The sequence below is a fragment of the Mus caroli genome, chromosome 1 (assembly GCF_900094665.2).
Source record: "Mus caroli chromosome 1, CAROLI_EIJ_v1.1, whole genome shotgun sequence".
Lineage (NCBI taxonomy): Eukaryota > Metazoa > Chordata > Mammalia > Rodentia > Muridae > Mus > Mus caroli.
In genome coordinates, this window is record NC_034570.1 from 60,616,637 (window position 1) to 60,641,480 (window position 24,844).

The 24,844-nt window shown below is 39.0% G+C and overlaps 1 protein-coding gene across 9 annotated transcripts in view; it reads right to left on the reverse strand.

Annotated features, from left to right (window-relative positions):
* Kansl1l (KAT8 regulatory NSL complex subunit 1 like) overlaps window positions 1-19,668 on the reverse strand; it is a 91,715-nt gene extending 72,047 nt beyond the window's left edge. For 3 of the 9 annotated variants that reach the window (XM_029476692.1, XM_029476682.1, XM_029476685.1), the window contains exons 1-2: window positions 19,448-19,668; window positions 2,450-3,569 (exon numbers count right to left, since the gene is read on the reverse strand). In XM_029476692.1, the coding sequence (XP_029332552.1) occupies window positions 2,450-3,540 (1,091 nt within the window). In that variant the 5' untranslated portion in view covers window positions 3,541-3,569; window positions 19,448-19,668. Of the gene's footprint in view, window positions 1-2,449; window positions 3,570-5,076; window positions 5,344-8,616; window positions 9,736-19,447 lie in introns of those variants that run through there. The other 6 variants (XM_029476690.1, XM_029476681.1, XM_029476669.1 and 3 more) reach the window with 4 other exon arrangements.
* Window positions 19,669-24,844: the final 5,176 nt, after the last annotated feature.

A 24,844-nucleotide genomic window follows, 5' to 3' on the forward strand; every position in this document is an offset into this window, starting at 1 on the left:
AGCACAGGCCTTAAGAACAACAATGGGATCTCATGAAGCTAAAAAGCTTCAGTAACAAGCAAAGGATACCATCATTCAAGAAAAGTAGCAGCCTGCAGAAGGGAAAAAGAATCTTTAATTAATTACGATCTACTAAATGATTACTTTCAATAATATATAAAGAACAGAAAAATGAACATCAGACAAATAATCCCATTTAAAACTGGGGTATATAATAGAGAGTTCTCACAAGAGGACATGCAAATGACTGAAAGAAAAAAACAGTTTTTAAAAATGTTCAACATCCTTAGCCATCAAGGAAATACAACTTAAAACTACTTTGGGATTTCATCTTACCCCAGTCAGGATGGCCACGATCAATACAACAACAAACGGCAGCATGTGCTGGCAAGAATGCAGGAAAGAGGGAACACTTAATCCTTGCTGATAGAGGTGCAAATTGCTATGGCCACTACAAAAATCAGAATGGTAGCTCTGCCAGAAGGTAGCAATAGATCTTCCACAAGATCTAGCCACATCACTCTTGGGAACTTGCTCATCCATGTTCATTGTTTTTCTATTCGTTATAGCAGAAACTGGAAATAGCTTAGATAAGCAGCAAGTGATGAGTGGGCAATAAAAATGTGGTGTATTTACACAAAAATATATCACTATTCAATTTTAAAGAAAAAAATCGTGAAATTTTCAGACAAATTTATGCAGCTAACAACCACCATTCTGACTGAAGTAATTTAGGCCAAAAAGACAAATATCACATTTTCTCTTATATCTGGATGTTAGCTTTGTGTTTTAGATATGTGTTTCAATATAAATAACCACTGAGGTTAAGTAGCGAGTGAGGAACCAGGGGAGAGGAGGAAATCTTCACACTAAGAACCAAATAGAATCTAGTGTTATAAAGGGATAAAAGGGAAGCCAAGATAGGAGGATTAAGATGAGGGGAAGAACGTTAGGCAGGATAAAGGTGGGACTATGGAGAGAGACAACACTGAAGGCCTTTTGAAAAGCCACATAGAAACATTGTAGAGGCTTCCTAATATACATATATGAAAGGAATTTAAACCGAGTCAACATATAATGAAAGAGAATGTCCCAACTAGACATACCAGCAAGTAAAACCTCTAGTGCTAGGAATGGGTTACATCTTTTAAATCAATGGCCAAAATAGCTCTCTAGGTAGGCCTCCTCTCCAATAAACCATTACAGGCTGTTGCCAAACCTATTGGTTACTCTCCACTAACATGATGGTAAGGCATTATTGCTGAAGACACAACTTACTTATCTCACCAAGCTTGCAGAACTCAAGCTGCTGTACAAGAAGCTTCACTCCCACTTACTGATTCATGGTGCTACAAGGTACTTTGTCGGCTACTAGAGGAGAAAAGTTATGATCAATTTCACCTGATTACAAACCTTGCTACATACAACAAACCTGAAAGACATACAGGTGTGGTGGTGGCGTAATGTGGAACCTAAACATGATACTGCTAAAGTGCCCAGTAAACTGAGACTGGATTGGTGACAGGTCTAGGTGAAAACCGATTGTTCTGTTAAAGGAACATAGCAATCAAATGACTCCTAATGACCTGCTATACCCATAGAGCAGATCATCGCTCAACCCTCCATAGAAAAGCTGCTTCTTGCAGTCGACGGTAACCAATAAGTAGATGCACAACTAGGCAAACAGTGAGAGACTCACAAGCACTCAGCCCTAAGTGGGATGTCTTTGTCAGAGCCCTCCCCTTAAGGCTCAGAGATCTACGTAGAAGCAGAGGCAGAAAGAGTCTGGTGAATGATTCTAAAGAAAACAGCTTCTTACAGACACAACTCATAGACTGTGGCAGTACACACAAGACTCCATAGATTCAACCAAAGTCCCAGCAACGAGTACAAGAGACAAAGTCCCAACCCTAACCAAGGACCTATTTGTAACTGATTGATAGTTTCTGGGAAGCAGAAAAGCAGTTTTCTCCAAAGGAGTGTTACTGGATCTATTGACCACACTCCCAGGGAAGGTTCCATTCGCAGGAGTGCTTGGCCAACATGAAAGGGACTCCATGGTGTTGGCATTCTGTTTGTGCGTGTGTGTGCCCATGCTTTGTGGGTTGTTTAATAAATTTTTGTCCTTTTTTTTCTTTTTTTTCAGGTTTTTTGTTTGGTTTGGGTTTTTTTGTTGTTTCTTCTGTTTTATTTTTTGAGAGAAAGAAAGAATACAAAATTGGGTGATAAGGAGGGGGGAAGATCTGTGAAAGTATTGAGGGAAGAAAAATGTTCAAAATATATTGTATGAAAAAAAGAAACAAAACATTTTTAAAATTCACCAGTGTTTTATAACTTAAAGATCATGGCAGTAAGATTTTAGAAAACCTACTTTCTTATTATGTATCTTGAAACCAATATAATTGCTACTCTCTCCAGAATAGGGAAAAAAACTAGTAATTACACTTACACTGCCACATTTTTTCTAATGGTATATTCATCCAACTCGTCATCTGAGCTGCTGTCGGTGGCGTCAGAATCCAGACCCTCTTCAACATGAGACAACAGCCCTGTAGCAGACAGTGCAAATCTTTGGATTTCTGCAGCTGTACACTGAGAAAAGCCATTGTTTGTATCATTCCAAAACTTATTCTCTGAAGCCAATATATTGACTTCTGGCTTAATTTCAGTGTGTTCAAGTAAACTGTTACTCAGAACTGTTGTGGGTTCATGAAAGATCTTCATTGTGGGCAGCTGATGTTTCATAGAAAATTTCATCTGCTGACCATAGTGCTTAACAACATGCTTCGCCAGGAGCATCTGCAAGTGTTTCTGAGTTCTTCTAGCCTGGCTAAGTAACATTTTCTGTTTACTCACACAATGAAGTAAACGCGCATTCACTTCCTCCTCTTTTTCAGCAGCTGAGGAACTAGTAGGCACATCTGAGTGGCTAGATCCAATTTTCTTTTGAGTACATTGCAATAAACCCTTTTTAATCTTAGTATCAGTGAATTTATCCAAAAGTGCATTCTTTTGGTACCATTTACAGTTTTGCAGATGTAGTTTGTCTACATTAGCGTCTTTGGTGAGATTTGAATCCAGAACGATCTGTATATCTTTCACGCACTGGCTTGTGGTATCCGAGAGTTCCCTTTTGATGAACTCGTTCTCGGAGCGAGAAGGGCAGATCTTACTGAGCTGAATGCTGCTGCCATTGCACAGCACGTTTTTCAGTTTACTGCAGTTGGCCTCCATTACTTTCTTTTGGTTATAATTCTCATTATACTTATTTAGTGTTGAATTAGAACTCATTAAAAGAACTGTCTGAAAATGTTTTGAAGCCTGAGGGGAGGCAAAATGTTTTAAATTCACAAAATTAGTATTTAGAGTAGGTTCAGGAGTCGGAAATCCCAGCATCTGGGAGAAAGTGTCTCCTCCCTTAAGCTTTTCATCTACAGTTCTCGGACTTTCCATGCACAGCATCTTGTCAGATTCCATGGTATTTGGCAAAGATGAAAAGCAGATACCCTTTGTTGTTGCCTCCTTCAGAGCTGGGGTCATGGCGAATCCTGGAGATAATTACTGGAAGCCTAAAATTACATAAAAAATACATGATCAAACGTCTAGGAACCAAAAGCTTGATGCTTACACTTTTGCCGAGGGCAACTTTTATGTTTGATGTTTCTGATTAAAATGAGCAAGGCACCAAAGATTTCCTTTATCTCTCAACTTCCCACATTATCTCAATAATAAGCTGTTATTCTCCACTCTGTTGGTGAGCCTAATATTCACAATTCCAACTAAAGTTGCATATTACTAGTCCGAAGATATCCTCAGTGGTATAGCTCTTGTATAGCACATGTGAGATCCTGGGTGTTATCTACACAGCACCAAAAATAAAATGCTCTTGCACACTGTCTCAGGAAGGGTTTAATAACAAATAGGTGTGGATGCAAGTACATCTCACAGTCACATCATTGATAGTGTTTAGTGACAGTCAGGAGAAAAACTTACAATTTTGAATCTCTTAATCAAACTTGAAAATGTGATTGAATCTCACAACTGCAAGAATATTTCTTTAAGAAACAATAGCATTTTCTAAAATAAAGTTCCATCTGGAATTTTTCTCAACTTGAACAGTAATAACTACAGGTAAAATATGTTCAATAATCTGATATAAGTACACCTAAGTAAATGCAAAACATATGAGTTCATAGTTGCTAAAAATAACAGAGCAGTGAGAAAATGCCTAATCTGAGGCATGTGGTTTTTTCTAAAAATGTATCTACAATGTTTTTCCATTCTCACAAATATGTTTATTAATTATCACTGTAGAATGTACTCCTCCTACCAAGTAAATAGTGCAAGTCATGTCAGATGACCAGCAAAGATCAATTCAAACTTCAAAAGAAAAGAATGAAGTCCCATGTCCTGACAACACAGAAAAGGGCAATCTAGTTAGAAGTGTTTCCAAGAGCATACTTAGCAAAAAACCATACAGAACTAACTATTTTAGGTTTGTAGTGATAATACACTGGAACTATTACGCTCCATAACTTTTCAACACACATGGCACATTCTAATATTAAGTGCACCCAAATGCTAGCTATAACTGTACATACAGTAGTAAGAAATGTCTATCAGCAAAGCAAAAGTCCACGTTTCCATACACAAAACCAATAAAATGATTCAAGTCTGAAATATCACTTATGATGAGGAAATAAGCAAGCAAAATTTCTCACATCTACTGAGGCCACAAACTGGTTGAGTAATTTGTACATAAAGTAGAAAACATGCTTATCATAGCTATATGAACAATGGTTCTAATAGCAAAACACTAATCCAAAACAACTCAGCTATAAAATAAAACCAAAGCGGAAAGAACAATAAAACACATTGGAATAAACTAGTGAAGCTGAAAGAGTATCAATATGGAAAGGCTTTAAAACTAACAGTAAGAAGAAAAAGGAACAGTGTGGGCATGCACACACACATATTAGTTTTACATCATATAAATATAACACAAACATAAAAGATATCATATATATGGATGTCCATGCTTATACTTAATAAAAAGTGGACTAGAAAAATACCTACCATACCCTAACAATAGTTGCATCAAGTTCCATGAGAGCGAAGGAAGAGTAATGGCTTAAGAGGATTTTCATTTTCATTACAAATTTTATGACTTGGGACAAAAGGAGCAAATGCCAAATGAACAAATGTTAATGAATAACTAGGTGATAAAATACAGCTGTTTATATATATACACATTGTGTGTGCAGACACACACATTTATCTCTCAATAATGTAAAATGTGTTTAGTCTGCCTTCAAATTTGAATTACCCCAAATTCTGTGTAACTAAGCAATAATTTCTAGTGTAATAGACTCACGTTCATCTTTTTGGTATTTTTTTTGGTTTTGGGGGTTTTTTTTTGGTTTTTTTCGAGACAGGGTTTCTCTGTATAGCCCTGGCTGTCCTGGAACTCACTTTGTAGACCAGGCTGGCCTCAAACTCAGAAATCCGCCTGCCTCTGCCTCCCGAGTGCTGGGATTAAAGGCGTGTGCCACCATGCCCGGCACGTTCATCTTAAATATTAAGGGAAATATTAAAATAATATTTTTGTTTGAAATTCACTCTGCTTTGAATGGAAATAGAAAAATCATTACTCAACATCTGAGAAGTAATGGAGAGACGGCTCAGTGGTTACAAGCACTTGCTCTTGAGAGGGACTGTATTCTGTTCCCAGCACCTACACTGTACAACTCACAACTGCCTATAACTCCAGCTCCAGGGGAGAAGCCCTTCTTCTGGGCTCAGACAGTGCCCTCACATGTGACACACACACACACATAGATTTAAAAAAATCATTAGGGCAAAATACCTAAATCTCCCAGGATTTAAGTAAAAATTTGATCAAGTAATTGTCATATCCCTTACTATTTAGTAATCAAGAAAGAGCCACAATAACATTTCTATCTCTTATCCCACTCACAAACAATTAAACAAGATGTTATGGATATAATCAAAGTTGCTTGCAGCAGACACCATAAGGTAAAATATCATGAGGCAGAGAGTCTTGGGTGAAGAGGAGGGAGAATTACAACTAATTAGAGTAAGGACAGTTAAGGAATAGAATAAAAATAGAAGGAAATAAATGCAAAGGTTAAAGTGGCCAAGGACTAGCTATGGTGGAAAATGAAAATGTATAGACAACCTTGTGACAGCTCCGTTTTACCACTCTACATACAAAATGGTCCTAATAATCATCGACTGCTATTCTTATCTGCATAATCTTGCCTCTTGAGTATGACTGAGTGGTATACTCAAGGTGACTAAATTCAGCAGAAATGCTCGAGTATGACTTCTGTCTTATTGTCTCTCCCCTTAGTAAAGCAGCTAACTGCTAGTCTGTACGCTGGAATGACCATATGGCACAGGTGGCTTGTGAGTCATCTGGGAAGCAGAGTCTCCCCAGTCAAGCCTGGAGAGGGCCGCAGTACCTGCTCACCTGATTAGAGCTGATGAGAGACTCTGAGAGAGAGAGCCAAAATGAAGAAGCTGGAAAAGAAGGTTTAGATAACAAGAGGGCTTTTGTTACCCATGAACAGATAACCACCTTTTAAAGTCATTTTTTAGTATTTGAGATTATAACATAACTGCATTTGAGATGAAGACTTTTAGTCTTTTAGCTATAACACAACCCCTATTTAAAATTTCCATGAAGTTCTTTTGTGCACTATTCCCAAATGTATCCTTATTTGAAAAACAAACAAACAAACAAACAAACAAAACCTAAGCAGAAGTAAGTCTCTGTAATGTATAACTAAAGAGACTCATGAAAATATTTGTATATTGTATGCATTATGTTTTCAGTATAACATGTAAGTGATTCATTTCAATCATTTAAATTTTATACACATATATAATTGTTTGTATATTTTCCAATTGAAAAAAATTCTAAAATACTTTTGCCTACTTGCATATTTATGTAAAGTATTATATTATATCATACTATAATTATTAGCTCTTACAAGCTCTAGTAATGTTTAGCCTGCTACTTTTCTATTATTAAAAAAAAAAAAAAGTGACCAGGCACTCTATAAATATCTGCTGACTAAATTAGCAGTCAGCCCTGTATTTACAATAAAATCTAAAATTACCTTTATCATGGCCTAGAGATTTCTACATTATCAGGTCTCTACCTGTTTCATCTTCTACAGTATTCTCCATGGATTAATACACTCCAGGAACACCGAGCTTCATGTTAACCAACAAGTGACAGTACTTGTTATTTTGTAAGTATGAAAACAGCTCCTATTAGATGACTAGCCCCCTTCATTCACCTTGCTGAACTAAGGTCACCATTAAAGCCCTACCCTGACCAATGTATTTAAAACAGCTCTGGTCTTTCTCTGTGACTGCCTTACCATTCTCCACACACCACTAGCACCCTCAAACACTCTTATACTCTGAAAAGGAAGACAGTTTAGGGCAGGTTTTTGGTTTTTTCAAATTTATTTTATTATGTGTATGGGTGCTTTGCCTGCATGTACATCTGTGTGCCATGTGTGTGTAGTGCCTGTGGAAGCCAAAAGAGGGTGTTTGATCCCATCAGCTGCCATGTAATTATAACTAGTAGAAATACCTATTTAATTACTATTTTAACAATGATTGTACAATTACAGCACTGTACAAATGGGATAATGTGACCCAATCAAGTATGGTATATTTCATGAACTCAAGGCAAATTCAACATTTTTTTAACCAATCACTTAAATTCCCCATATCAAAGTTTAAAACAAACAAACAAACAAACAACCAGGGTATCATATAGTAAAAGCATTTCACAGATTGTAAAATCCACTTATAAGGAAAAAAAGAACTCCTGAAATTTAGGACAAAGGAAAGAAATTCCTTAACTCAGCAAAATTCATGAAAGTCTATAGTTTATATCTTTTTTTTTAAATGCTGACCTGAATTTGTTATTTTTTTAAATTTTTTAATTATTATATATAAGTACACTGTAGCCCCAAGATGTGCCAGAAGAGGGCATCAGATCTCATTCCGGGTGGTTGTGAGCCACCATGTGGTTGCTGGGATTTGAACTCAGGACCTTTGGAAGAGCAGTCAGTGCTCTTAGTTAGCTGCTGAGCCATTTCACCAGCACCTATAGTTTATATCTTGATAGTGCATAAAGAATTCTCTTGCCCTATGACTGGAAATTAAGCAAAATATTCTCATCATCCATTTGTAGTGTCCTGCGAGAAGAGCTACTAAGTGTGTTATGGAAAGAAGAGAAGGGCAAGCAGCTTAGAAAATAAACCTCTCCATTAACATAGAAAAATCCCAAGGAATCTACAGAAAAAAAAAAAAAAGTCTAGAACATTCATCCTAGCAAGCATTTAGTCAGGTTACAGACCCAGTCAAAATACTAAACCATTGTACTTTATAATCACAGATGTGAAAAGCCAGATCAGACATAGAAAATTTGAAAACAGTAATAACTCCAATGTTTCCTGGATGGCTAATCTTAGTTGTCACCTTAACTACATCTGGAGTCAATTAAAACCAGAGATGGGGACACCTGGGAAGGATTTTCTTGATTCGATCATGTGAGGTGAGAAGACCCACCCTAAATCAGAACCATGCTTCTGGTTGCAACCTCCATAGAAGGACATGGACGGAGCTTTGGCTTTGCTCACATTCCCGATGGAAAGTCCATCCTTCCTGCTGGTGCCGAGTCATCCTTTTGCTGGCATTAGAAGGGACTTCATTCCTGACTCCAACACAGCCTTCTAGAACACCAGCTGAGACTTACAACCTTAGGGATCAAACAACTACTGCATTCTTGGCCTTTCCAGTGGGTGACAGTTGTTCAGATAGCTAGAGCACAACCTGTAAGCCACTCTGGTAAGTTCCTTCAGTCTATTGGTTCTGTTCATCTAGAGAACTCTGACTAATACACCCTTCAAAGGTACACAGCAGTACTGGCACAGCTGCATGGTCAAGGCTGGTATTACTCAGGGAGCTGGCTCCCACTTCTAGTCACAACAAAATAAATTTGACAAAATGTGTATGATCCATACACTGAGAAATATAAAACACAAAGAATACCCAGATGACTTCCATAAATACATTGCACTCATGAGAGAGACTATTTAACACTGGTAAGATCTTAACTCTCCTCAAAATGACTTGTGAAATTAAACATAGTTTCAACCAAATTTTGGAAGAATTTCTGTTAACACTGACAAGCTGACTAAAATGACTTACAGTCAAAAGAACTAAAATAGCCAAAAATAATTCTGAAAAAGAACAAACTTGAAGGACTCACACTGTGTACTGACATTTGGTTAAGGACAGTGCTGTACCAGCTAAGGATAAGCATACAGAAAACTGGAAAGAAAACAGATGAGAAATACACTGCTACACACATGCAGTATTTTGGGAAGCTCACAATTCACTGTAGAGGAAAAATGAATCTCCACACAAACCTCATACCATGTATGAAAATCGTCAGATCCATCAAAATGAATGATGGGCCTACATGTAAAAGCTAAAACTCTTAAAAACATCTAGGAGGGAAAAGAGGGAGAAAATTTTTGTAGTATTTTGAAGATTTTTTAAGATGTGACACCAAAATATTCATAAGAAAAAAATTCATTGTACTTTCCCAATGCTAAGTACCAAATACAACAACCTTTTGATTACCTACCTACCTACCTACCTACCTACCTATCTACCTACCTACCTACCTACCTATCTATTCATTTTGGTTTTTATTTATTTTGGAGATACAGTCTCATTATGTAGCTATGGTTAGCCAGCAACTCTGTAAGTAGACCAACCTAGACTCGAATTTACAAAAAAATGTCTGCCTCTCTGCCTTCTAAGTTCTAGGATTAAAAGCATATGAGGCGCACGTGGTGGCGCACGCCTTTAATCCCAGCACTCGGGAGGCAGAGGCAGGCGGATTTCTGAGTTCGAGGCCAGCCTGGTCTACAAAGTGAGTTCCAGGACAGCCAGGGCTATACAGAAAAACCCTGTCTCGAAAAACAAAAACAAAAAAAAAAACAAAAACAAAAACAAACAAACAAAAAAAGCATATGAGACCAAACCCAGCCAACTAAATACTTAAAACAGTAGTCTTAAATCACTAAGTTTTAAGTCATTCGACTTAACTCTGAATGATGGCTCCAACCATTATACAAACTTTAATTAACTTATTCTTAGTTGAATATACTTCATTAACACACAAAGTAGGTAATTGGATAAAGGCAAAATATACTAAACCTTATAATTTTAAAAGCACACAATAATGAACAAATAAGAGTAAATGAATAAGTTTACTGTTTAGTTCAAGAAAATCACAATTATTTCATAGAACTTAACTGTGTATCCTGTGCTTAGTAAATCAACCTTAGAAAGGCAGTAAGACACTTTAATTACAAATACAGCCATCTGCTTTTCATTGAGAATTTCACAATCAACTACACCACACACCTTTTTCATATTGGATGCTTATGAAAGATAGCTAGAAAACTATCATTTAAAAAATTAAATTAAAATGCACAAATTATAGACATTAATCAGTTTGGTTTTTTAAAGGCAAAAAACAAGAAAAGAGTTACAAAGTCATAAAATAATTGTCTGCCTTGGGTAGAAGCTTGAGTCTTTTATCTCCATTTAATATATATTCATTCTAAAAATCAACTATTCATTTAAAACTTTCATAGATAAAAATGTCTGATACTATCCTAAATACTAGAAAGAGGTCTACTCTCACAAAATGTACAGAGGAGCATGCTAGAGAGAGAAGGGAGGGGAGGTGAATTTATTTTAACTATAAAGAACTTAAAAAAAAAAAAACCTACTACATTCATGTGAAAAGTGGCTTTAAAGTGTGTTGGTTTGAATCTATCTGAATAACTGGTCACTCATTAGTGGAACTATTTGGGAAGGATTAGGAGGTGTGTTTTTCTTGGAGGAGGTGTGTCACTGAGAGCAAGCTTTGAGGTTTCAAAAACCTGTGCTATCCCAGTGTCTGGATCTCTCTGCCTTGTGCTTATGGATAGAGTTGTGAGCTCCTAGCTACTGCTCTAGGGTCTGCTGCCTGATGCCAAGCTCCCACCATGAAGCACCATGAAGACCAGATACTCTAGGAACATGAGCCTCAAATTAAACTTTTCCTTTTATAAGTTGCCTATGTCATACTGTCTTATCACAGCAATAGAAAAGTAACTAAGACAATGAGTAGATCAAATATCTAGTAAATAAAGATTTTGTAAGTGTTTATCACAACTAAAGTTGAGAGCATGTTTATACTGGCACCTGGCTAAATTTGGATGTGTGGTTGAAGATAGGCCTCTCAAGGCTTCTTGGTGTTACCTGCTCTAAGACCTCAAACAATGACAAGCTAAGAAGCATCTAGAATGTATGCCTTCCCCTTAAATAAATAAATAAAGCAAGCAAGCTTTGAGCAAGAATAAGTTTGGCATGCTTACAAGAAAAAAAAAAAGTAGCTATGCCTAGAACATACTGACTGCAGAAAAAAAATCGAAAAAAGAAACCAAAGTAGTAGATATAGCCAGAGCACTGAATTAAGGCGAAGCAGAATCATTAGACATTCATGTGGGGAAATCTGTCCTACGGAAAAAAAGACTTTGAATGCAGAGGAACCAGAGACACAGTTACTGAATCGATGCAAGCCAAATGGGCTGCTTGGAGATATTAATAAAAATGAGGAAAAGTCAACTCAAATGTTTCAGAGTAGAGCCAGCAAAACTTTTGATGACCAACATTTCGCTGGGCTTAAAAAGGAAAAAAAGAAAAGAAACCAAAAATAATCCTTGGTTTTTTAGCTTCAGCAAATGTATGGTCAGTGGTGATAGTTTTGAAACAGAACGGACTTGGGAACGTTCTTTTTTTCTAAGTGCTGTTTGGGGTATATTATGTTTAAAGTATGCATTAGCCACCCAAGTGGAGTCAGACAAACAAGTGTAGAGTTCAAGTGAGAGGTCATAATTAGAGACAGGACTTGGAGAAGTCATGCATATAAATAGTATGTAAAGCCAAGGGCAGGCGTTTACCTAGGCAAGAGGGTAGAAACATGGGAAAGGAGCCAGAACCAAGACTAGGGAGTGCAGTAGTGTTTATATGAAAGGGAGAAAGCTACACGAGAGGACAGGCCCCAAAGGACAATGAAAATGTCTTTAGTAAGAAACAACAAAATGTAGGAGTCAGTACAATCAAGACAACCAAATATTCAAACATGTACAATATACGTTTAAAAGTCTGTTTAAAAGTCTCCTGGGTCTTGTTTCTGGTCATTTATAGTTAACTATAAATTAAAGGCACACCAAGTTCCAGTCTGCTCTAGCTTTCAGCCTTCACATGCTTTTCATAGCTTGTGTGCAAGCACATGTGTGCACACAAGCGCACACGCACACACTACACAAGTAAATAAAAAAGTCTGCCTTCAATGAACTAAGTAATAAACTTAATGTGTCTGAACAAAGCTGTGAATATAAAAGATATATCAAAAGAAAAATTACAAATTGAAAATACAAAAGGAGTCTAAAGAAAATATTAAAAAGCAAAAAAGATAAAAAATCTGAGTGTGGAGCATTATGGGATAGCTACAGAAAGAGAAAACATACATAATGGCAACTAGAAAAGAAAAGAAACAACAGAAGTGATAAATCTGACTAATAATTTCCCCAATTTATGTAAGATATCAAACCCCATATTCCAAGAAAACCCAGGAGAACAAATGTCAAATCAATTCATATCATTTATGTCCCTTAATAAATTAAACAGTGTTCAAGTATTGCATGTTCAAGTATGTACTTACTACATAATAGTTTGTTCATAACAAGTAATATATCTAAAACTATGTACTAAAATTTCTTTCACATTTGCATTTATGGTGCAGATTATCAAATCCAATCTCACAAATACTAGGAAACGTCTCTATGATTTAGAGCTATACCACCAGCCCTTATTTCTAGAGAGGTTCTTACATATAGCACTGAATGGCCTCAAATTCATAGTCCTCCTGCATCAACCTGCATAGTGTGCCTAGCTGGCCTCGAACTCGCACAGATATCCCTGTCACTGTCTCCTTAGTACTGGGATTAAAGGCATGCACCACCACCTGACTTTTTTTAATAGAATTTTCTTAATAAGACTATATGTAATCTTTATATGGAGAAAATCTTCAAAAATCCAGTTTCTTTACCACAGTCTTAATGTAGCAAGAGCCTCATTTCAAATGCTCACATCTGTGCAGTGAGGGATTACTGTACTAGATAGTATAAGGTAAAACATATTGTTCCTTAAATAATCAGGAATCAAGCACTAACTAAAAAATTTCAATTCATACATTTATCTTACCAAATATATGTGGGCGCCTACAGCCGTGGCAACAGAGAGAAAACAAATTCCAACAAGTTTCTAAAAAGCACGTTGATCAGTTTTTAACTACATACATAATGGGGTGGAGAGATTTAATCCTAGGTAAATCTAAAAAATATCTAACTGCAAAAATATTGTGTACTATGATTCTAGATACCACTACTACTGGCAAGGATTATTTATTTGAGTACACCCTAAATACTCATAATGTAGCACTTTGCTAAAAAGCTTAGTCTAATGACCTTAAAGGGGAAAAACTATTTTGAAAAAATAAACTTTCTCTTGTCAAAGACACACACTAAGGTATCAAGCTAATAGGATTATTTTTTTTTAAGTAAATAATATACAAGCTTAAAAACTATCAGTAGTCTTTGAAAGACAGCAGCTACACAGTTTTGATTCTCTGCTAGGGAAAGTGTTCTTGATAATCTAAAAAACAATTCTATTTCATTTCACAAAGGATTTTTCAGCTTCTATTTCAGCCTAAATTCTTTTATAAAAAAATTCATTAGTATCTTGGCAGTCAGAAATTTTATGGTTCTATGAATAGCATTACAAAAACTTATCATAAAACCATTATAAACAATCTGTCAAGTAAATAGCCTTTCAACAAACAACCCAGATCTAAATATCTATTCTTTCAAAACACAAAAGTCACAGAGACTTTCTATAGATGAGAAAAAAAAACCTTATAACTTAAAAATAAACACTTTACAACCACCTTTTTCCTTCTTTTAGTGTATATTAATTTCATTATTATAAAACCAAATTAATCCATCAAAACAATGAACTGGATTATTCTGTTAATCTACATCATAAATTCTAAGATTTTAGTCTACAATGTAATCCAAAGAGCGTTCGTTCACTGAGAGTTGAGTTTCCTGATTCTGAAGTTGTACTATTACAAATGCAAAGTTTTGCCTTGTCCCTGGGATGTTGTCATTAGTTGCTTACCCTGTACATTTAAGAGTCAAAGCACAGTCATACTTATGAGTCTAGCATGAACTCAATGTAATCTAACCTCTGGAGATCATGAACCATAGCAAAAGCAGTCATCTTTCAAAATCTGCCTTTACATAGTGAGATAACGGTCACGGCAATTACCACTGAGTTGGTTCAGACACTTAGTAGTCAAATCTTTACAAGCTAATAAATAACTTACATATTTCAAAAGATTGACATGCCCTCAAAGAAAATTACTTAAATTCTATCTAGACCTTTAAATACTATCTAGTCCTAGTACCTTCACACTTGAATTTGATAATCCAGATAACAACCACTGTTACTCCTGAAAAATTAATATTAAAATTTGATTCCCTACCCCTTTATATTGCTTCAGATTTTTGTTATGCTCTATATTCTAGAATGCACATAAACATCCCATATTGTCTTTGGAAAGTATTCTCTCCAGCTTTACCCCTGAACATTAAATTTACTTTTAATTGTAACTTTGATAAACTCTATTCTCTGAAATACAGAGTATAAGACACACATTCACCTATTTAAAAAACAAAACAAAAAACCTACCAACTGAATTTGAAAGGACCAAAACTTACTTCCACATATATGACATAAGTATTTCATGAAGTTGACTCATGCTAATAAGGAAAAGTAGCTAACTAAATGTGAGATGTTTTCTTCTTGTCTTTACATTTATTAAGCATGTGGTGGGGTGCTATGACAGAGGTCAGAGACATTTAATGAAGTGGGAAGTCCTTTCCCTCCACTCCTCATGTTGCAGGGATCCAGCTCACGTTATCAGATTAGTGGCAAACACCCATACAAAATGAACCATCTCACTGACCTAAGTTGGGCTTGTAAATACTAAAAATATAAGAGAATTCAATTTTTCTAACTTGTTCATATAAAAGCAAAAATGCAATATAAAAACATTAAGGAGAATGAGTTCATATTGGCTGAATTTTTATCTCCCAGAACTAGAACTAGGCTGAAGAGATGGCTCAGGAGTTAACAGCACATACTGCTCTTGCCAAGGACCTAAACTCAACCCCAACACCCAGGGAGGTCAGCTCCCAGTCACTGTACCTCCATCTCCAGGAGACCCAACACTTCTTCTGGCTCCCACAGACACTGCACTCACACAAACCCACACACTCAAATAGTCACACCATCTTTTAAAATGTTTTAAAATATTAAAAAATAGGAATTAATGAAAGCCATAAGTACAAAATATAGCATATTTCCAGATATCTTTATGTATTCTTTTAGGAGAAGTCCCTGTTCCCTACACAAAACCCTGCAATAACTGGTATGAGCAGAATATAGTTAGCTCAGCACTTTGTAGTCTATGATGTTTATAAGCTTCTTCCACTTTGAAAACTATGCCTAAAAAGGAATTCTCTTTGAAGACTAAAGGAATTTAATTAAAGATAAAGCCACTTGGGTGGCCACATAACAGATCAAACAGCTCATACTTGAAGCAGAATTATTACTATTCTTCTGTAAGTGCATGACTCATAAGAATAAAAATGAGGTTTTCCCTATGGACAGAAATTTGATTGCAGAAATTTACACTTAAAAGTACATTGTCACAAATTTGTTCAGCCCATTCATTTTGGCAATTTAACGTACCACAATTTCCAGTTTTCTTTTTTTTAAACTACTAAAGACATACCTATGAACTCTGGGTCCTATAGAGCTCAAAAAGAACCTGAAACATTACAAAGTTCATGAATGATTTAAAATATTCACAAATTTTCAATGCTATAAATAAGCTGACCTTTTGTATCAATATAGAAATAAGTGTTTTTGAAAATATGAAATAACATTTAGTATTCAAATTTTCCTTTGTGGCCAAGCAAAACCCCAACATGAAAGACAAACTAAAAGATAAGTTACAGGGTAGCTGTGACTACAGTGTGACTTCCAAGCTGACCCAGGTCTTATAGTAACACCCTGTCTTTAAAGAAAAAGAAAAAAAATCCACCATGAATTACCCTCAATTTTCATTATACATTATCAACTAGAAAGTATGGTATCATTCTTACTAACATGGTTTTGTTTTTATCTTTCATGACTAGGCAAGAAAAAAAATTCTGTGTCTGTGAAATGTTCCTTTAGTACAACACTTAAGAGGAAACAGGAAGAAATTTAGAAAATTATATAGCTTCTTTCTCTTTCTAAATATAACATACTGAATAAAATATGAAAGATAATATTTATGAGTTATTTTGTGTGATTTTCCTATTATAGTACTATAATAAAGGCTTTAAGAACAGATAGAAGACATAACACACATTAGTCATAAACTGCTAATGTCCCACTGTCATTTTGCATTACAAAGCAGCCTTACTCTTTGCTGTAACAATTTGATAAGCCAGATCAACACCAACCTTAAAGACAGCCCTAAACCTAAAGGAAACAACTTTCTACTCCTTCACCTGACACCTCATATAGCAAACACAGACTTATATGGAAAGGAACAAGATAGGTGTAAACCCAAGAAGACATCATGACAGCATGAATGGCTTGCTGCATGTAAGGTTTATATGAAAGAATAGGCTAAAGGCAGCAGGAATGTCATAGGCAGTAACATGTGGGCTGTGAACAGTCGAGAACAAAGCACAGAACCGTAGACACTGCCTTCCTATTTGTCTAGCACAGAGTCTATGGGAGAAATGACAATGATCAGGATAAAATGTTCACAGTAGCACCTTGGAAGCGTGGTGAGTGAGTGAAGGATATCCACGTGTAAGGATACACGCAGGAAAAGCAGAGCAACATTTTGGATATGCTATGCTTATCAATGGCAAGTTACTGGAACATTTAATAGAAAACTATGAAGACCAGTGAGGCCTAGCCTTATGGAACAAGTACTCAAACAGCTCAATCAGTTACTACATTATCAACTCTGTACTCTTAAGACAAAAGGAAAAGACAATTTCCTGACTGCTCACCGGTTTAAAAAAAAAAAAAAGGTTTAAATATTTTCAGCCAATCGGCAAGTCTTTACTATACATCCACTATTTGCTATGCTCATGTGAATATGAAGTTTTCTCTCAAGTACCTAACAGTAAGTTAGGAAATGCACCAGATACCACATACATGTCAATGTGGGAGTGGACAACAAGGTTTTCCCCATAAAAGCCAATCCTGGGTGATGAACTAGGCTATGGCAGGAGACACGTTTATACCTCTATGAGTAAATTAATACATGCTCAAAATTGGGGTATCACAAGAACATAAAAGCTTTAAAAACCGGCTCGGACTCAGTAACTCCTCTCCTACAAATCTAATGGGGAAAGGGGAGTATACTATTTCAAAGACTTGTGTAATATTACACAAAATATTAGAAAAACCCCAAACATCTGCCAATAGGAAAAACTAAAAATATGCTCAAATGACAAAAATGTTAAGCAGTTATTAAAATCGTTTTTCAAAGAATATTTAATGTTTCTACTTTTAAATTAAGTGAAAACGCATGATCTCCAGTTTTAGGGAAATTACACATAGCTGAAGAAGTGATGGCAGACCTTGACAGTGATCTTTCAAACCGTGAAGAGAGACTTAAAGTTACAGCAGTTAGGCACACTAAAGTTAGGTCAGCTCTAAAGGGGACCTGGACTACACAGCAAGTCCGGAGGCCGGCCTGGTTACATGGCCAGAAACAGCACAAAAAGTGCAACAGATCTTACTTCACGGCTTATTCTTAAAATTCCAAAAATATGCTAGCTTTGTTAAAAACTGACGTTATGTTACACCACCACATTACGTGGTGATTTATGCTCACTAACACAGGCACGTGATCTTCATTACACTCTTTTAAGGCAGGAACTGTATTACGAAACGGTTTTCCAGAGGAAACAGATGTATCAGCAAGGCTGTGACTTGCCCAAGGAAACAGCTAGTTAGCTCTCTGGAAACCGCAGAAATCAACCCCCGGCATTACTAAACAATCTGCGTTCCACACCTGCGCTTTTTCCCCTCCACTGTCGAATTATTTTTAGAACTACTTCTACCCTCAAATCCTGCCTGTTTGGCTAGCTGTGCTCAGTAACAGTTGCGGGGAAGTTATGTTGCTATCAAACTTGCCCTATCCAATCAGGATTTAAAAACCTTTCTACAAACACAAAGTTAAACTATTAAAGGCGGCGGCGGCCAATCTTTCTTAGTCTCTCCAGCACATTCTGCGTCCAAGCTGGGGGAATCAAAGCCAGAAGGTGACTCCCACAACTCCAGTCTCCCGGGAACCCGCGATGGGTACAGCAAGGACAGGGAGCCGCCACCGCGCCTTCTGCGGGGGTACCGAGGACGCCCACGCAGCGCCCGCTCCTCCCAAGGCAGAACCCAACAGCTCCTTCCCCGATTTGGGACCACACAACACCATCCTGCATTTATTTCTCCTTACCAAACGCTACGTTTCTTTTTTTAAAGCTAGCCCTCTCCCCTCTTGGGTACAAGCAGCAACACCAACTCGGACCTGTTACCTTTCAATAAACCACAACACTCCCTTCCACCCCAAACAATTCTAAAGGCCAAGCCCATAACGGCCCCAAATAAGAAGAAATAAATGTCGCCGCTGGCCAGCCAAGCTCAGCGTTACGGAAAGCTTCCCACAGAGCTCCCCACACCCCCAGGACAAGCGCCGAGGCTCCAGCCTTGCGGGAGGGGTTGGGGGGAGGGAGAGGGCGTGCCCAAGAAAAACCACGTGTTCCGCCTTCTGCGCACGCGCCGGCCAAAACAAAAGGGAGGCCTGCCAAGCCCCGCCCCTCCCCCACGTGACTCGAATCTAGGCCGGCCCCTGCCCCGCCCTCCCCTCCCCTCCCCGCCGTGTCTGCCAAGGCTGTTAGGTTTAGCCGTTTAAATTTGGCTGCGGTCCGACCCCTGCCCCAAAGCACTGTCTTGTGCCGGGGCCCGCAGTCCAACGGCAAGCAGGATTCGGGGTGCAAAGGGGGCTGCCCGGCGGACGCCGAGCCCGCGAGTCCACCCGGCGGTCTTCTCCGCTCTTTCCCGCCCCGCGCCGCCGCCGTCCCCCGCCGAGGAGACCCACCCCCCTCAGCCCGCCGCTGCGACGCCGGCCACTCGCCTGCTGGGGCGCCCTGGCTGCCCTCCGCCGCCGCACCTTCGGTCCGGCCGTGGTGGGGGCCGCCGAGGCGATCTCTAGCTGTCCGCCCGCCTCCCCCCACCCGGGGCGCCGCCGACTCGTCTCCAGAGCGCGCCCCGCTCCCGCCCCGGCTGACGCCGCCGCCGCGGTTTAACAGTCCGCCCGCTGCCCGCAGCTCCGGGCGCTCGGGGGACGGAACCCTAGGGCGGAGGGAGGGGAGGGGGGAGGGCGGGGCCCGGCGCCGGCCAATGGCAGCGGGGGAGGGGCGCGCCATGCAAATGAGACGGGCGGCGGGGAAACCCCGGCGGGGGCGGGGCCCGCGGAAGCCGCTGGGAGCGTTCTGAAAGCGGCCTGAGCACGGTGGCCGAACTCTGCCGGCTCCCAGTGCGTTCTGCGCCGCCGCTGCCCCGCGCTCCCTCCACCCCGGTGCCAGCCCGCAAAAGTCACCCCGCCGGCCGTGCTGCGGAGCGCTGCGGTTTCTTTAGGTCTATGACAGAAAATAAGACCTGGAAACTCGGAGCGGGCAGGGCCGTCCGGGCCAGGCCGAGGGTTAAGCAGCCCTCAACGCTCCTACCTTTTGCTTCTTATCGGTCCCAGAGGCTCGAATCCCGAGTCATACTCCTTGTCGGACCTCTGAGGACCTTAAAATAGGTGGCAGACCTGCCATGGATACATTTGAGTTAGCTTATGATTAAGGAGCTCTGCAGTTAACTCTGAGGTAGCGCAGACCAGCGGGATTTTAATGGAAACAGTTGGCTAGAGACAGAAACATCTCTGCGAGCGAGTCTTGCACCTGGCCCAGCTCGCAGCTCACCGCCGTTAAACGCACCCGGGCATTTCCCCAGGCTTGAACTTGATGCTTGAGAAAAAACGATAGCCTAAATATAGCTCCTTAGATAATAGATTGGACGCTTTGCTAAGCAGATTTTCACTAGAATGCTTTAGGAAGTGAAAAGGCACTAGAATTTTTAGATCGATATATCACTTCTACCTTATTTATTTGGAAGGGCTTACAGGCAGGAGTGTATAGAATTGAAGTCATAAAGAAACAATACTTAAGACATTACCAGAATTGGAAAATTAACTGTTCTTTCTTTTTCTAGTACATGAATACATAGCTGAAATAATTTTTATGGTAAACTGCCTACAGTAGGGAAAATGGTTATAAAAATTACTCAGAACAATAATTGCTCAATATGGGTCAAGGATGGGCAGTCCAGAAAATAGATTTGCCTTCATTCAATTAAAAATCATGGACTAACAGTGTGTTGGAGGAAAAAGTAAACACCTACTGGATATTTGTCATATTTAAAGGGATGGGTAAAACACTTAAAGAATGTGGTAGGGTCTGGAGTGATGGTACAAACCTTTAATCCCAGGCACAGGTGGGCCAGCCTAGTCTACATGGTTAGGTCCAGGATAGCCATAGCGACATACTGAGACTGTGTCTAAACCCAAAACAAAAACAGTACCCTTAGGTGGAGATGATATGCATCCAACTATTGAAGCAGAAAACAACACTGTCACTTACATTGTTAAATCATAGACAAGAGAGGGCGCTTGCCTAGCATGCGTGAAGGAGGCCCTGCATTCAGTATCTAGCAGAGTAATGACTGACAAGGTATTCAAATTTAAAGCTGGGGTAATTGTGGAGCCTAAAAGTTACTTTGTCAAGCCAGGTGTGGTGGCGCATACCTTTAATCCCAGCACTGGTGGATTTCTGAGTTCAAGGCCAGCCTGGTCTACAAAGTGAGTTCCAGGCCAGCCAGGGCTATACATACAGAGAAACCCTGTCTCCAAAAAACACAACAAAAACAAACCAAAAAAAAAAAAGGTTACTTTGTCCCTGTGAAGTAATTGCTTATTACCAAAGCAAAATCCTTGTAAGTTAACCAAATGTGTAAACATATTTTGTGGTGATTTTTCTTTTCTTTTCCTTTCTTTCCTTTTTTTTTTTTGGTTTTTGGAGACAGGGTTTCTCTGTATAGCCCTGGCTGTCCTGGAACTCACTTTGTAGACCAGGCTGGCCTCGAACTCAGAAATCCGCCTGCCTCTGCCTTTGTGGTGATGTTTATACTCATAAAGGGGATAGAGCAGCAGAGTGCTTATATTTGCAAAGCACAGTAAGCTTTGCAAAATACATAGAAATCTACAACAAGCTTTTAACTGTATTATCTCATTTGTTCATCAAACACGGTAGGAAATAGATTGTTTTCCAACACTGGGGTAATCCTTGCATCTTATAGCTAGCCTCAGTCTGACAGACTGTGTAGACCTTCATAGCAATCTATGAAACCATCATGTATGTAACACTTTCCTTTTATATTCAATGTCATGTTACTTCAAAAGTAATAAGGAAAGAATGTGTAATACCACAGGCTGGAAATTTATTTTGTAAAAAGCACAAGGAAGAAAAAAACTCAGTGATTTCTGTAACCTGCTGTAGTTCATATGTATGAAATGGCACTGCGCAGACGTTATTTTAACTCACTTAATTGCACACTAAGCACATTGTTCCTTGACACTGAACAGTATTCTAAGTCATGTTTTCTGCTCCATGTAATATAAGCATGCCAGTTTTCCAGTGACCTTAGAATACCTTAAATTCTAAAAATTGATATTCTAAGACATTTGTCAAATGTTTTCCTATTTTACTTAGCACAATACTGAAAGGACTCGTGTATTCTTAAAAATCAAGTACCTATTATTTTAAAGATACATTAAAAGAAAGCTGGTTTCCAAGAAAAAATATATTGTTGGTTAAGGAGAGGGAGAGGAGATAGGTGTAAAAATCCAGCAACAGCAAGGAGAAGAGAAGGGCACAGTTCTTGCTGACATAATTATGACCTGACTGGAAGCCCGTGAAAGCACCCAGGTAAGCAGTATTGCCATGATTTCATGAGATAAAGCCGGCACTGGCATCCACTCAGTCACTTCTTCCACTCAGGAAACACTGCTGCAGCACTTAGGATCCAGCTGACACCGTGATAAATGCGAGAGATAAAGATCAGCGCTGGCTTCAAGCAGCTCTCCGCCAAGAGTGGATTACAAACACAGCCTTTTGTGTTCCCCTCCCGTCCACATTTCTTCCCAGTACTTCACCATCCAGCATAACACAGATTTTTATTTTTCCCCTCCCTGGTCTAGAATATAAATAAGTTCCATGAGCTCAGGCCATTCTGCTCAATGCTGAATCCAAGCACAATCCCTGGAGCTTAGGACATGGTTCCCAACAAAGGTTGAATGGAAGAACATTTCATTCTTACACTCTGCAGCCCTCTATTCATTTCCTGGAGACTTTGTTTTGATTTTTTAAAATTAAGCTCAGTGGCATCCAAGCAGGGAGATACTCGCTGTACTTCAACACAGTCCTGACTGGATCCAAAGGCAGCCTTCTTGCTCAACTCAGAATAGAAAGCATCCGGGAGTTCATACTGTTCTTTATATTGCTCAACCAGAAATGACTGTCTTCCACCGTCCTAGTATATTTATGATTAAATGCAGAAGGTGTATGACGTGGGGCAGTACAGTAAACAGTCGGAGGTAATATTAAGTTTTAACTAACCTGTAATTATAGACAAAAGGGTTGGGGATTGGCAACAAACTACAGGAACCACTGCTGGGTACAAGCAAGGACAAAATCAGCCTGCAAAAGCAGGAGAATAAAAAATAATGTCCTTTGCTTATTAATATTGACATCACCTTTATAACAGACTCTAACTTGGGAGCAACCCTAAGATGTACTATCTGTTAAAGGATAAACAGATTGTTGCTGCGTGTCCACATTTGCTATTATGGAAGCTACTGTGAAATAACCATGAGTTTACTTTGAAGATTTTTTTTTTTGTACAATGTATTTGATCTTATGCCCCTCCCCCCAGAACCAGATCCTCAGAGTCTATTTTTTTTCCTTAAGTGAAGATACAAAATAACGGGTTTCATTATGACATTTTCATCCATGGATGAATCCTAAACAGAATACTGAATGAAAGAAACCAGACACAAAAGAGAGTAAATATTGCACCATCCCATTTATGTAAGGCTCTAGGAAAACACGCCTGACCTGTAGTGACAGAAAGCAGATCGCCAGTCGCTGAGCAGAGCTGGGGAGAACCAACTGGGGTCACTAAGACTGGATGTGGAAAATAGTTTGTATCTTGATCATGTTAGAAGTCAAATGAGTGCAAAATTCATCAAAACACTTGAATATGGCAACACATAGAGATTGTACTTCAGTAGGATGAAAGCAGACATAAAGGAGTTTCTGGTCCATATACATTGAAAGCTACTCTGTATCAGGAAATGGTAGATTGTGTACATCAGAAAGCCCAACAAGATAATGGATGCAGCTAAGTGCTAGAGCACGTGCCTGGCACGTTCCAGCCCTGTGTGCAGAGTCAAGAACAATGGTTTAAAACCACAAGAGGTTTCTTGCAGGATAGGTAGCAGTCCTAGGGACTAAACCAGGAGCACCATGCATTCTAGGTAAGGACTCTACTACCTGAGCTCCCCCTCTCACCCTTTCCTTTCAGTGTTGTTTTATTACTGTATTGCATTTGAGATGGGCTCTAAGTTTCCCAGGATGGTCTTGATCTCACATTGTCCCCCAGACCTTGAACCTGTCTCTGTCTCCTGAGTAGCTAGAATTATAGGCCTGCACTGGAGGCCTATTTCCTCTATACATAAGCAAGTGGTCCATCTTAAGAGCCACTGTAATGTACTGAGAGGTCCGGAGAGAAGATAATAGCACCTTGACCCACGGGGCCAGTGTCCTGCCAGCCTTTTTGTCCCTTGTCAAAGCACTCCTGGTCCCAGTTGCCCACTGTTTCAATCGCTGTCGCTGCCCATTTCCCAGATAGAGGAAAGAACAGGAGGCACAGAGTCTTTTACAAGTCTCTCATTCAGTTCTCTCAAAAGTTCTCCATGTTTGTCATGTAAGGAGGACTAAGAAATGCAGGTAAAACTGTTCAGATGCGTTTTCTCCTCCTACAACGGAGGCCTTGTTTTTAGGAGAGAATATTTGTTGCTTGGACGATGGTCTCCAACTGGTAAAATGGGTTCTTGATAACTAAGGTAAGCTGCTCAAGCAGCTTTGGATCTGCTTTCTCCCTCTCGCTCTCCCTCTCCAGTTTTGGGAGCCCACCCTTCACGATTTAAATTTGATCTGGGCTTTGGTTCTGGCAAGAGAAAATATCCTGTGTGAATATTCTACTGTAAAATGGAACATAACTTACCTTGCAATATGGTAAACTAAATTTGCAATGGGTTTAGCTTAAAGGGAAATCCTTAGGAAAGAGTATAATTTTTTGGATGTAATACAGTTTCCGGAAGGATTTCATGAAATAAAAAGGAAAAAAGGAAAGCTGACAACATCTTGTG